This window comes from Narcine bancroftii, chromosome 10 (assembly GCF_036971445.1).
Source record: "Narcine bancroftii isolate sNarBan1 chromosome 10, sNarBan1.hap1, whole genome shotgun sequence".
Lineage (NCBI taxonomy): Eukaryota > Metazoa > Chordata > Chondrichthyes > Torpediniformes > Narcinidae > Narcine > Narcine bancroftii.
Genome location: NC_091478.1, coordinates 85,862,190 through 85,875,925, shown reverse-complemented (window position 1 = coordinate 85,875,925; position 13,736 = coordinate 85,862,190). Strand labels below are relative to the sequence as shown.

Below are 13,736 nucleotides of genomic sequence, written 5' to 3'. Positions count from 1 at the left end.
ATAGAAACTTGAGAAACTTGAAAGCCTGGTGTTTCTAGGCATTCTCCCCTCCAAGTGCTGACCAAGCCTGTCCTTGCTTAGCTTCCAAGATCAAACAATCTCAGGCATATTCAGGCTATTAGGTGTTTTTTTTTCAAATAAGATGATGCAGAGTTTCCCCAACACTCTTGTGATGGCAATGTTTAATTCCTATTATAGAAATGTATATACATCAATTTACATTGTTTGCCTAAATTGCTATAAGTGACTCCTTTTCCAATTGACAGGATCAGGGAGACACTACTTTGACATCGGAATAGGGAGTTGCCAGACTCGTCCACAAAACAAAGCCACCATTTATTCTGTCTCCTCCTGTCACCTAGAACAGTGATTGGCTCAACCGATTGGTACACAATGTCACATCATCACTGAATGCATAATACTTACAAATGGCTATTATTAATTTGAAAAAGTGATCCATGGTAAAATGAAGCATCAAGAACAGGAAATTGATGGCCACCAAGCACACACATAAGATGACACAGATCCATTCTTGTAACCGCTTTCCTGGGAACAAATAGAAAAGAAAGAGGTTTTGGAAGCCATCGTACCAAAGCAAAAGAACATTAAAAATGAAAAATCTATATAACAAATAATTCCACTCCAAGAGAAACACAAAACACTACACTAAATGTATTCATTTTTTGGTTCACTTAATTTTACTGTCATTTGTGCGTTTCATGCTGACGTGAAGTTGTATTTCATTTTTTTTTAAACATTGGTTGAGCCAGAGCAATTAAAAGTTAAAAACATCAGGTTGTTGAGAAATTGTAGTTAGTTCACTAAATTGCAGGTGCTTCTTTCAATGAGAATTTGGATAATATTTACATATCATTGACAGTCCTAACACCTCATAAAATATTTTATACCATACCAATTAATTTTACAGTCAGATAATACATTCTTGATTGCCTTCTTTAAACAACCTATAATAACTTTGCAAAACACCATCACTGCATGTATAGGAACCACAATCCATGCAGTTCCTAGACCAATTACTTCATTACCCAGTGACACATTTCCCTGCAGAGTTACTTAAATTAGTTTACAAACTATGACACAAATATAAATGCCTTCCCCAGCTGCAGAAACGGCCTGATATTTGTTGCGCCTCTTCACTTCACTGGCAATCCTTTCAATGCACAAACAGTAGATTTTCCCATTTGTGAAGAAAAAGGAAAAAAAAAAGTTGTCGGTTTAATGGTACCTGCTGTCGGAGTATGCTGGTTAAAAACAAAAAAAAATTATTCTCCTGGTCTTTCATGGGAAAATGAAATTAGGATGGAATACCAATGAAAACAGGAAGTAGACACCTTTATTCTTCTTTTTTTTAATGGATTTTTACCTTTGTTTTGGCTTATGGCACAATCCCAGAATGCAAGCGTGGGTATCCCACAAGCATGGGTAAAGCACACCGTTCCCATGCCTAGAACTGAATTCCCAAAACAGACATTCATTTCTGAGCTGTTACAGGAAGAGCTTAACAGATCAGCAGAGAAAAAAATTTTTTAAGGTATGCTTGAGACCTTCTTGAAGAAATGCAACATTCCCACGGACTCCTGGGAATCCCTGATCCCGAATATTCTAACTGGAAAAGGAACACTGCTGGGAATATTGAAAACGTTGCAACCATGCATTGGGAAGAGAAAAAGTCCTAATGTGGGTGACAGAAGGTGCGCATCACCTCACAAATCATTCATCCCATCAATCTTTACACACCCAATCTATGGAAAAATCTGTTATTCCCATACTGGCCCCTACTAGCCATCTCACAACCCAAAACCTAGAATGGAATTAATCAGGGCCGGATTAACGTAGTGAAAGTAGCATATGCTACAGATCTCAGATTTTCAAGGGCCCCCGTGTTTAAGTACTACGAATTATGAGAAACATTTTAGTTTTCATCTTTGTGCAGCGGCTATGAGATAGTCTGTGTTAATAACCTTGATTAAAGGTGATAATTGGCTAAAATCATAAGCTTAAATTTAGTGATCTGAGAAACCTAGCATCATTTTGTTAAGAATAATTAAGACTATTTCAAACTTACCAAAACGGACATGCAGGGTCAGCGTCAGAAATTCTTTCGGGGGGGTGGGGGGGGGATGGTGGTCGCCACTACAGTCACACTTCCCCCTCACTGCACATGCACCAGCCGGCACTATTTAGGGCCCCTTTAAAATAAATGCTACAGGTCCTGCAATACCTTAATCTGGCACTGGAATTAAGTCATCCTCAATTCAAAGGAGCTGCTGAAGGTGAAGATGAAAGCCATTCAAGAATGTGAAGCAAGCATCATTCTGCTTCCATATCCTGTTTGAGAGCATTTGTACCTGGATTAGTGAGGGGATACTGCCAACTGGCACATTCCAGGCTGCAGGAGGTTGTGCTGAGGGACTCACTGAGGCTTGGTGCCACCAACATGTGGGCGATGTTGGGAAGGAACACAGTCAGCGATCATTCTGCCATGGGGCACTGGCAAGATGAGATTGGTGGGAAAGCCCCTCAAATAACAGAAGGGGGAGTAATCTAGGGGGGTGGGGTACATTTAGTGGCAATGGTGCTCTAAATAGTTAACGCTACTGTGTACAATAACAGAATGGGCAAATTAATGACATTATAACGTGAAGAGACTTTGCACTGTTTCCTTTGCATATATACGAATACAACACTACTTATGCACTAAATATATATATTTTTTTGAGTATAAAGTTATTTTCAACTTTTAAAAAATGTACTCTTGGGTGACAACCATAATCCAAATGAGCAACCGTGGAGGGATTGGCTCAGCAATAACCAATGCCTTCTGCTGAGGCCACAATTGACACCAAGTAGAGCCAATGCCAAAGATTCAAGGTTCAACGTTCCTTTTATTGACACATAATAATACATTAAAAACGTAACATACATAATATATTTTAACTTCTTCCGGCCAGAAGGCAAAGAGTTGCCATGAGTATTGACCGGTGCCCCTTTCAGTAAGAGGGAAAAAGAAGCAAAAAAGAGACCCTTCAGAGTTTCTGAGTGCCCGTGGATTCACCTCAGGTGTTCCTGCAGCTTCTGCGACCGCACAGACTCCTGTTCGATTCATCAGCTCCAAGTCCAAGCCTCCAACTTAATCAGGAAGCCTTCAGTGCCCGAGGCCCTTCTGGAGTCCTTCTTGCCCTCAGAACCCTCTTGAATCCCAGTTTAATACCTGGTTCCCATGAGCCAGTCTCCAGCAGCCCGCACCGAGTCCCCCAACCGCGTTTCCCACAGTCAGTGGGGTTCCCTCAGCCGAGGTCCTCGCTGATACGGTGCTATGGTCACTGTCCTAGAGGTTCATATCCTCAGTTTCTCCTTATCAACGGGGAGTGTTCTCCCTGTTTTTGGTGCCCAGCGCTGCCCCACTGTTTCCCTGGGAGTCTGCAACCCCTCGTGGCCGCTACAGATTACAGTTGCTGTCATTTCGGGCAAAGACCTCCACGTTTTCAGATTTTACTAACAGGCACCATTGGCTCCTTTAACAGACCATTTAAAACCTGCACAGAGCTGCTACCACCACATTGGAACTAGGCGGTTGAAACCTTCAGAGCAGCGCTGTGTCTTCAGTCTCCCGGGTCTGCACGAGCAGCAGCTCTGCCCTTACTACAGCTCTGGCAGGACCGCCTGTTTTGTAACTGAGCTTCAACGAAAATACACAGAATAAAGTTACTGACAAACCAGGTCAGACGTGTAGATTAGGAATTCCGTGACCAGAGACATGTAGAGTATGGATTTCACTGAAGGTATTGTTTACAGCCAATAAACCAAGTCTTATCCTATTAAACACTTTAATTAATTAATCAACTGGGCCTTAAATTCAACCCATTTATCTTCAGATGTTTTACACTCCTTCAATATTCATCAGAAGGAGCTATTGACAATCTGGGTCAAAAGCAGCTGGAGATTATGCAAGAATAAACGCACTATTTCTATAAATAGAACATCATTCCAGAATGTAAAGAATAATCCTCAATTTATTTGCCTCTGTAAAAATCAAATTTGATCCGACTATCTAACTGTCTCAAAGTGCATCATTTAAAACCAAGTGACTAATAAAATACTTTCTTCAGGAACTGTTCACCTGTACATACATGGCTGCTAGAACTTAGTTTAGTTTCCAACACTTTGGCTACATTTAGCTTCACAACACTTAAAATGAACATTTTAAATAGAAGGGAAACGTGTGCTCCTGCTTCCTGTGACGAACTACAAATTTACAATTACTACAGGTAGGAATTTGCACTTTTTCCAAACTAGCTGAACAGATCTTCATCCAAATTCAGGAGGGAGGCTGCTAAAGAATCGCAAATGTGTTTGGTCTCATGTGGATTTGACTGGATCTCTTTTTATATTTTGTTTTCCCTCTGTAGCTTTGTTCCTGATGGAGACTAGAAGACAAAACTGGATATAGACTTTCTCCAGGAAAGCCAATGTTCCACCCTTAAACACCTCTCAGACTCGAGAAAAATAAAAGCCAAAATGCTTTCAATTATGTGCAAATTCTAATTTCAAAAAGATGTTCAATTCCGTGTAGGATTTTTTTTGGATTTCAATCCAAATATATCCTTCAACTGCACAATTCTTAACTCTCAAACAAAACCTTAATTGACAGAAGCACACACCGATAGAATGCAAAATTTAAATTTTAAAACACAAAGACAATTTCAGGGATAAAGGGTGTTTTCAGGTGTGATTTGAATTTTAGAATTCGTGTGCTCATAGCCACTTGGTCTGATCTGACCTGAAAGATAACTAATCAATCTCTAATGAAATCACTAGTTTCAAAATGGACTTTTCCATGGCGCCACTAACACTGTGACCAAATATTGGATTGGTTCACTTCACATGGGCCAATAACTCAATAGGTTATTGAGCCCTCCATTCCCAATGGGAATATTTCTGGGCCAATTTTATTAAAATGGTTTCTCTGTGCCACTCTAACTCAAAACTGATTAAATCCCCAAATGATTACCTTCCCCAAGAGTTAATCAGAGTTGATGTTCACCCCATCTTGTGAAGATGGCAAAACACCCACCTAAAACACACTGAAATGTGAATTCCTGCTCCCAGTGATTTGAACACAACTTCACTAATTTCCAGTAAGTTTGAGAAAGAGCAGCAAATAGTTGATCAAAACCACCACACAACAGGTACAAAGTTCATCTTAACAGAAAGGGCCAACTGTCAGTGTCAACGAGCTGATTATTGACAAATTGATCAAAGATTCACACAGAAGAAGCGATGACTGAATGATAAGGGTTTTTTTTAACTGGAAGTGCTACTGTCCACTTTAAAGAGTTCCAAAATGTGTGTTTATTGACAACAATTTCTCAATTTACTAATGGTCCATTGCAACAGCATTGACTCTTCAATTTATGAATCTATCTTGCGCTACAGCCTCTGTTCTTCCATACGAATGCACTGCACTGAAATGCCCACAGTGCTCTTTCTGAATTGCAAAATCAGCTGTCCTCACCCCTGTTCTGGCCTACATCTGCCTCTGGATCCGCAAACACAGTCGTCTCTTGACTGCCTCAGGGGCACAAGAGACTGACACTAAACACCAACATTATCGGTCAAGTCTGCTTTCCATGAATGATAGAAAATAATTCATTCATAATTTGACTATAGTTTATAATGCAATATCCATCTGCTTATTTGGAATAATATAGACACTTTAAACTCTTCTTTATTTTTCTCATCTCTGACTTGGAAAATATGATGCAACCATCTATAACTTGCTCTGACTGTAGACTCATCATCTGTTTATATTCACAGCCTGACATGAATCAACCCTCATCTGGAGAGCCAGCTCCAGCTGGAACCAGTGTTTGTATGGAATATTAATGAGGGGAAAAGGAAGGAATCTGGTCCTCAATGTTTACAGTATCTGCCACCATAAGAAGAAATCGAAGAAGCCTTTATATCAAATGATTCACACGTACCTGAGGTCACGCAAACAGATTATCCCAAATTTTCTTGTGATACTTACAAGAGTTTTGCAATCAGAATAAGAGAAAACCTCTCAGCATTTATCACTGAGATGCAAATTATAGTCGCCATGCATATGCAATTATCTGCATATGGATGGCTACTATTTACATGATTGTTTGCCCTTTGTACATTCTGAAAAAATGACTTCTCCTTTTGAATGAATGAATTGTTGAATAGTATAGCTCATTACCAATCCATGAAAATTTATATTTGCAAAGTGCACAATCTCATTACTTTAGATTTAAATTACTGACGGAGATTTTGTTTTGTCTTATTATATTTCTCTTCCTAAATCCCATCTTTTCTCCTACTTACTTCTATTCTGGTCTATGTTTTACAATAAAATACACATTCGAACTTATAATTTCTACTTTAGATTCTGAAAAATTCAATCACTTCATTTCAGATTTGCATCAAAAAATTTGAATGAAAGGCACGTTCACAAGATAAAGGAACAGAAGTAGGCCATTCAGCCCTTCGAATCTGCTCCACCACTCCCCCATGAGCTAAACCATTCTCACATCTAGTTCTAATTTCAGGCTTTTTCCCCATATCCTTTGATACCCTGACAATTTGATACCTATTAATCTCCTCCTTTTGTGTAGTCTTCCAAAGGCGCTATTTGCCTTGGCGAGTCTGAAAAACCTCACAAAGATAAGCGTATACAGAGCCGTTGTCATACCCACACTCCTGTTCGGCTTCGAATCATGGGTCCTCTACCGGCACCACCTACGGCTCCTAGAACTCTTCCACCAGCGTTGTCTCCGCTCCATCCTCAACATTCATTGGAGCGCTTACACCCCTAACGTTGAAGTACTCGAGATGGCAGAGGTCGACAGCATCGAGTCCACGCTGCTGAAGATCCAGCTGCGCTGGATGGGTCACGTCTCCAGAATGGAGGACCATCGCCTTCCCAAGATCGTGTTATATGGCGAGCTCTCCACTGGCCACCGTGACAGAGGTGCACCAAAGAAAAGGTACAAGGACTGCCTAAAGAAATCTCTTGGTGCCTGCCACATTGACCACCGCCAGTGGGCTGATAACGCCTCAAATCGTGCATCTTGGCGCCTCACAGTTTGGCGGGCAGCAACCTCCTTTGAAGAAGACTGCAGAGCCCACCTCACTGACAAAAGGCAAAGGAGGAAAAACCCAACACCCAACCCCAACCAACCAATTTTCCCTTGCAACCGCTGCAATCGTGTCTGCCTGTCCCGCATCGGACTTGTCAGCCACAAACGAGCCTGCAGCTGACGTGGACTTTTTACCCCCTCCATAAATCTTCGTCCGCGAAGCCAAGCCAAAGAAAAGAAGAATCTCCTCCTTAAACTCCCCTAATGATCGGGCCTCCACAGCCATATGTGGCAATGAAGTCCACAAATCCATAACCTTCTAGTTAAATCTGTTTTAAATGGGTATCCTTTAATTCTAAAACCATGGCCTCTTGTCCTGGACTCACCCACCAAGGGAAACATCTTATTCGCATCTACTCTGTCCAATCCTTCCAACATTCAGAATGTTTCTATGAGATCCCCTCTCATATTCCATTGAATACAGTACAAGAGCTGATAAACATTCCTCATATGTTAGCCCTTGCATTCCAAGAATCATCCTCGTAAATCTTCAGTTAAAGAAATGAATGGTCCTAAAGCAAAGCCAGCTAATTTCTTTCCTTATTGTGCCTGATAAGTTGGTACAGTTGGGCATACACAGGGTCCTTAACAATGTACACCTGCTTGTCACTGCTGTGATTTCTTTTCATGCATGTGGACTTCACGGGGACTTGCTGAATCCAGCATTGGTTCCTGCTGTCTAATTGATCTTCTTTAATAATCTGACTGGGCCCCGCATCTCGTCCCCCACCCCATGTCCTACCGCAAATGTCACGAACCCAGTGCAAATGCCATGCCCATCTCTGCATCCAGAGTGACCCTCCCCTGCGCTCTGTCCACTAGACCTGTGCAATTTGAACACTCCACAATAGTGGAGCACGCAAAGGAAAGGCTTTTCAATAGCTAAACATGTGAAGGACCAAATTTAAAGCACCTAATACTTTTGTGCATGAAGGAATTTTGGAATAGCAATTTCCCCCCCAAAAACTGCAATGTGGGACACCCTGCAATGCTATTTCAATAAGCCTTAGCAGCCAAAGTTTCTCATTAGCAATTTTAATTCTGATTGGTTCAAAGATGTACATTCTTATCCAGCTCACACAAGTCCAGCTTTCTTCAGAGTGCTCTGCTGTTTCTCTAATTACCACCAATCACTTTTGAAAAGCCCATGGATCGCTCATGACCTGCAGTGCAGTGAATGGGAACACCATTTCTCCCTCACTGACATCAAAATCCATATCATTTGTATTATGCTGTGTCAAAGGAGCCTTTTTAATATTGCTCATACAAAATAAACTGAAATTGTGCCATGGCTGAAGTCAGTTTCTACCTTAACCTGTTCAAATTAGTATGCAACATTATTACAATAAAGCTTTTAACTTAGACCCTAAAATCTTACTCAGTCTGAAAGAATTTAATTCGCCTAGTGCAAAACAATAACCCAATAAGCAGAGAACCACCCACTTATTGGCAACCAAAACAATGAGGCCCTGGTCATTGGACAATCTGAACTGAGAATTGGGGAAAAAAAATTACAAGGCAATGGAAATGTATTTTCCACACCTCAATCAGATATCTATTAAATTAATACCTTCAACCAAATGATTCAGTTAAGATTTCCAGGGTGTTGCTGGAGGTAAATGGAAAAACTTAGTGACTTTCTTTAGTCATGAACCGCATGACTGGCTCCCTTTAGTGTCACATGCTATAGAGATTGGAACTGAGATCTTCAACCCTCTTTCTCACTATCTAACTCTGGATGTCTGCTCAACCACAGTGATACTGAATGAACAAAGAGAAGCTGGAGTGACCCAGCAGGACAGGCAACAATCTGTGGAAGGGGAATGTTTATCAATAAAGGGTCCCAAAACATGACTGTCATTTGAAAAAAAATGTCAGCATAAGTTTGTTACTGACAGAGAATATTTGACTATCTTGATTTAACAAGTTCACATCTCTAAAAAGAAACCTTTCCAGTGTGTTAGCCAATTATCATTTATAAAAATCATTAGGTGAGCTCATCACATAAACAGATCCATCACTCTCCAAAAGGGGTCCTGACCAAAAACTATCCATTTCTCTGCATGGATGCTGCCTTACCTGCTGAGTCCCTTGTGCTTCTCATTGTTTCCTCTGCTCTCTTCCTACTTTATTCAAGTGCTCATTTAGCCACCAATTAAATTATACCAGCAACTCTGCTTTCACTGTTCTCTCAGGCACTGTAATCCAGGTACTCACCACTCTCTGGGTTAAAATAAAGGTCCTTTCAGATCCCCTCTAAATCTGCTGTCCCTTGCTCAAACTAAATCTAAGTTCTCTCTGATAAAGGAAAAAAAATTTTTTGCAGCCAACCCCAATTAAATCTTTCATAATTTTATAGACTTCAATCCTGTTTAACCGTCTCTGCTCCAAGGTAAAGAGAGATCGCTACTTCAGTCTTTCCTAATAATTAAAGCACTGAATGTAGAGTAACATCTTGGTGGATCTTACATACACCCTCACCAGCATGATCACATCCTTCCTAATTTGGTGAGGTGACCAAATATGTATGCAGTAGGCAGGCAAGGTCCAAACAATATTTTTTTAAAATACCTTGACAAATGAAAGCCAGTATCTATAGGCTTTCTAAGCCATCTTATCTACTTGCAAAGGCATTCCCTAGTACCTCATCAGTAATCCCAAAATGTTTCAACTCATATTTATTATGGTTAAATTCCATCTGCAATTTTTCAACCCATTTACTAGTTCAGTCAAACAGAAACCTGCTGGAAGAAATCAGCAGGTTGAGCATCATCTGTAGAGTTAAGATCCTGCATTGGGATTTTATTTAACCTGTCATCTGTTGTGTCATCAACACATCAATGTCATCATGCAGCCTGAGACTAACCTTCACACTGTTAACAACTCCACCAACCTCAGTGTCAACTGCAAACTTACTACACACTCTTGCCGCTTATGTTCACTTCAAATCGTTTGTGTCTATTACAAACAGCAAGAATCCCAGCACCAATCCCCATGGAGCACCACTCGTCACAGGCGCTCACAAAAACAATCCTCTGCCATTGCCATGTGTCTCCTATTGTCAAGACAAATTTAGATCCAAATTTCCAACTTGCTCTGGGCCTCATGGGCATTAACCTTTTGGACCACGTGGGACCTCCTCAAAGGCTTTATTTGTCTATATAAACATCAACTACACACAAAGGAGCAAAGGAGGAAAAACCCAACACCCAACCCCAACCAACCAATTTTCCCCTGCAACCGTGTCTGCCTGTCCCACATCGGACTTGTCAGCCACCAACGAGCCTGCAGCTGACGTGGACATTTACCCCCTCCATAAATCTTCGTCCGCGAAGCCAAGCCAAAGAGAGAAAAAAAGAACCATCAACTGCACTACCCTCATCAACACTCATTTTTATCTCCTCAAAAAATTCAGATTGGTTAGACAAGATATACCTTTGAGAAAGCTACGCTGCTTATCTCTAAGAAACCACCCTTTGAAAATGTGCATAAATTTTATCCCTCAGAATTTTTTTATTTTACGACTGATATTAGGCACATGGGTTTTAGCCAGGCTTTTCCCCCCTGCCCTATGTGAAACAGCGCAGTGACATTTGGTGTCCACAAATCATCTGCCACCTCGGTTGCTTTCAGCCAAGATGCAAGAATCTCAGTCAGAACCCCAGCAATCTCTTCCCTTGTCTCCAGTCGTAACTTGGGTTCAATCTCATCTGACCCTGGGAATTAATCCGACTTTTAAGATTACTCCCTTTATTTATAGAGACTCCTAGAAATTAACCTTTCCCTTCACTTAGTTCTCCAACCCCAAAATGTGTTTCCTTCTATGAACGCCAATGAAAATATATGTAGGATCTCACCCATAACTTACTGATACCACGTACAAATGCCTCTTCTGACTCTGGTGGCTCTAATTTTTCTCTAATTCTTCTTTTTTCTTTGGCTTGGCTTCGTGGATTAAGATTTATGGAGGGGTAATGTCCACGTCTGCTGCAGGCTCGTTGGTGACTGACAAGTCCGATGTGGGACAGGCAGACACGGTTGCAGCGGTTGCAGGGGAAAATTGGTTGGTTGGGGTTGGGTGTTGGGTTTTTCCTCCTTTGCCTTTTGTCAGTGAGGTGGGCTCTGCGGTCTTCTTCAAAGGAGGTTGCTGCCCGCCGAACTGTGAGGCGCCAAGATGCAGTTCTTTAATATACTTTAATATACTTATAAATGACCTTCAGATTTACCTTAAACCTGTTTGCCAGTGATATTTTAGTTTTTTTTAAAACTTTATTTATTCATTCAAAATACAGATAATAAGTAACATATATAACAATAAACAAAGCATGAACGTTATATTTTATATATATATATATAAAAAAAGAAAGAAAAAGAAGAGAAAAAAGTGATATTTTAGTGATCTCTCTTTATCTTTCTGGTTTCCTTTTCAACTGTCTCCCTGCATTTTTTTTTATCCTTTGGACAGGCCTCCCTCATTTTTGGCTCACTATACCTGCAACATGCACCCTTTTCCTCTTATCCAACCGAAAATATTCCTCAACCTCCAGGATTCCCTGTACCCTATTTCATGTTGTAGAACAGTTTTCAGGTTCCAATTCCTCAGTCCTGACCACTATTTTGTTAAAAATACATTGAATAAAAGCTGTTAAATAACTTTATTGAAGGGCAGATGTACAATAAACAATCTGCAATACAGTGCACCAGATTTAAAATAACTGTGGAATAAATTTGATTGCATTAATCCCTCCTGCCAAAGTTTTTCTGCCAGTTTTTCTTGACATTCCAATTCCATTGAATAAAGTTCCACTGCCATATTCTTGCAGGCTTATCACAAAATTTTCTTGAATTCATCAAGCCAGACAAACCTGTTGACAGATTCCATGCCCACAATACTGGAGAAACCACCCAAAGCCTGAATCTTTAATGGAAAGTCATTTCTTGTACTGGGGGATCCTTTCCACCGTCTACTGAAAACAAATATGGTCACACTGTGATTCCATTCTCCTTTCAATCTCAGAAGAATAACGTGAATTAATTGACTGTCCTTCTTACACAAAATAAAAACTCCATTCACTTCACTGTCAGAATTTAAAATTACCAAACACAGAAACAGCTCATTTAAATAGTGGTTCATATACAACCCATTCATTACACCAAATCGGGAACCTTTTTTTAAAAAAGTCTTCAAAACGTGTATTTGAATGTAGCACATTGATTTTAAATTTCAATTCAAATGTATATATCTCAAAACTTTAAAAAATAAGGACAGCATTGCCAGAGGTGCTGTAACAGAGTGCTGCTGTAACAGTGCTGTGCTGACGCAGACCCCCCCCCCGGAAAGCAGGGAATGGAGACGCAGCACTGCTCCGCAGCGTCCTTCTGACCTCTTCCGATGCTGACGGCGTCATACAGGCTTTAAACAGCCTGTTAAAGGAGCCAACAAGTTTTTTTTTTAATCCTGCAATCATGGAGATCTGTGCCCCAGATGTTTTCGCACTAAGGAATGGAGAATGCTGTTTCATCGGGTTGTACTTGTGCAACTGGATGATAAATAAACTTGAACTAGGTGCTGGCAGCATTCCACAAAGGGCTACAGACTCCGGGGTAGTAGTAGACCAGCAGAAGGCATCAGAAATGGGGAGAACACTCCCCCCTCCCCCCCACACCTCACCCCCACCCCCACCGAATTGAGAAGGAGAAGCAAGGACTCTACAGGAATGTGACCAAGGCAGCAGACCAGCAAAGGGCTCGGCAGTTGAAGGGCCCACCCAGGCTGTGGGGGGGTCGGCGATTTGTGATCAAAGGACCCACACAGTGTGCGGGCTGCTGGTGAATGGCTCATGGGAGCCAGTGCTGAGAACAAAACAAAGAGCCTCAGGAGTGAAGGCTTCCTGATCGTATCGGTGGTTTGGACCTGAAGCTCCGCTGCCAAAGGTTTGAACAGGAGCTGCAGAGGCTGTGGGAGCCATGGACACTCAGGGTCTCTGAAGAGTCTCTCCTTTACTTCTCTTTATCTTACGGTTAGAGGCACTGGGCAATGCTCGTGGCAATTCTTTGCCTTATGGCAGACAAAAGTTGAAGTATATCATGTATATTACTGTGTGACAATAAAAGGAATCTTGAACTTTGAATGATACTGAAAAAATCCTGTGAAATGGTTAGATCTATTGGTAAATACAGGGTAACAGTTATTAACCTGCTACAATGTAAATATGCACACTGAATCAAGGTAAGTGAAAACTGCAGCTCTTTTGAAGGGGTATCTGAAGACCTTTCCATTCAAACTTGCTTTAGCGTCGAGAAAAGTCAGTTACTGTCTACTCTTTCATAATACTCATGTACGTTGCAGATTCTTGTTGGTGTACAATTTTATGGGCATTTACAACCCAAGTACAGTAATTATTCTTCACAAGTAATAGAACACCTTACTAGAGTGTTGGACACCTCATGCTTGGCACAAAAGTGACCTGGTAGGCAGCAGTGGTACAGAAGTTTTTGAATGTGCATGATCTGCAGAGGATATATATAGGAATAGGTCTGCCATATAATTTG

At 41.0% G+C, this 13,736-nt stretch overlaps 1 protein-coding gene across 1 annotated transcript in view; it reads right to left on the bottom strand.

Moving 5' to 3' along the window:
- LOC138744861 (plasmanylethanolamine desaturase 1) overlaps positions 1–13,736 on the bottom strand; it is a 152,122-nt gene that overhangs the window by 115,313 nt on the left and 23,073 nt on the right. Inside the window, exon 2 of the mRNA XM_069901644.1 lies at positions 427–546. Within this exon, the coding sequence (XP_069757745.1) occupies positions 427–546 (120 nt within the window). The remainder of the gene's footprint in view (positions 1–426; positions 547–13,736) is intronic.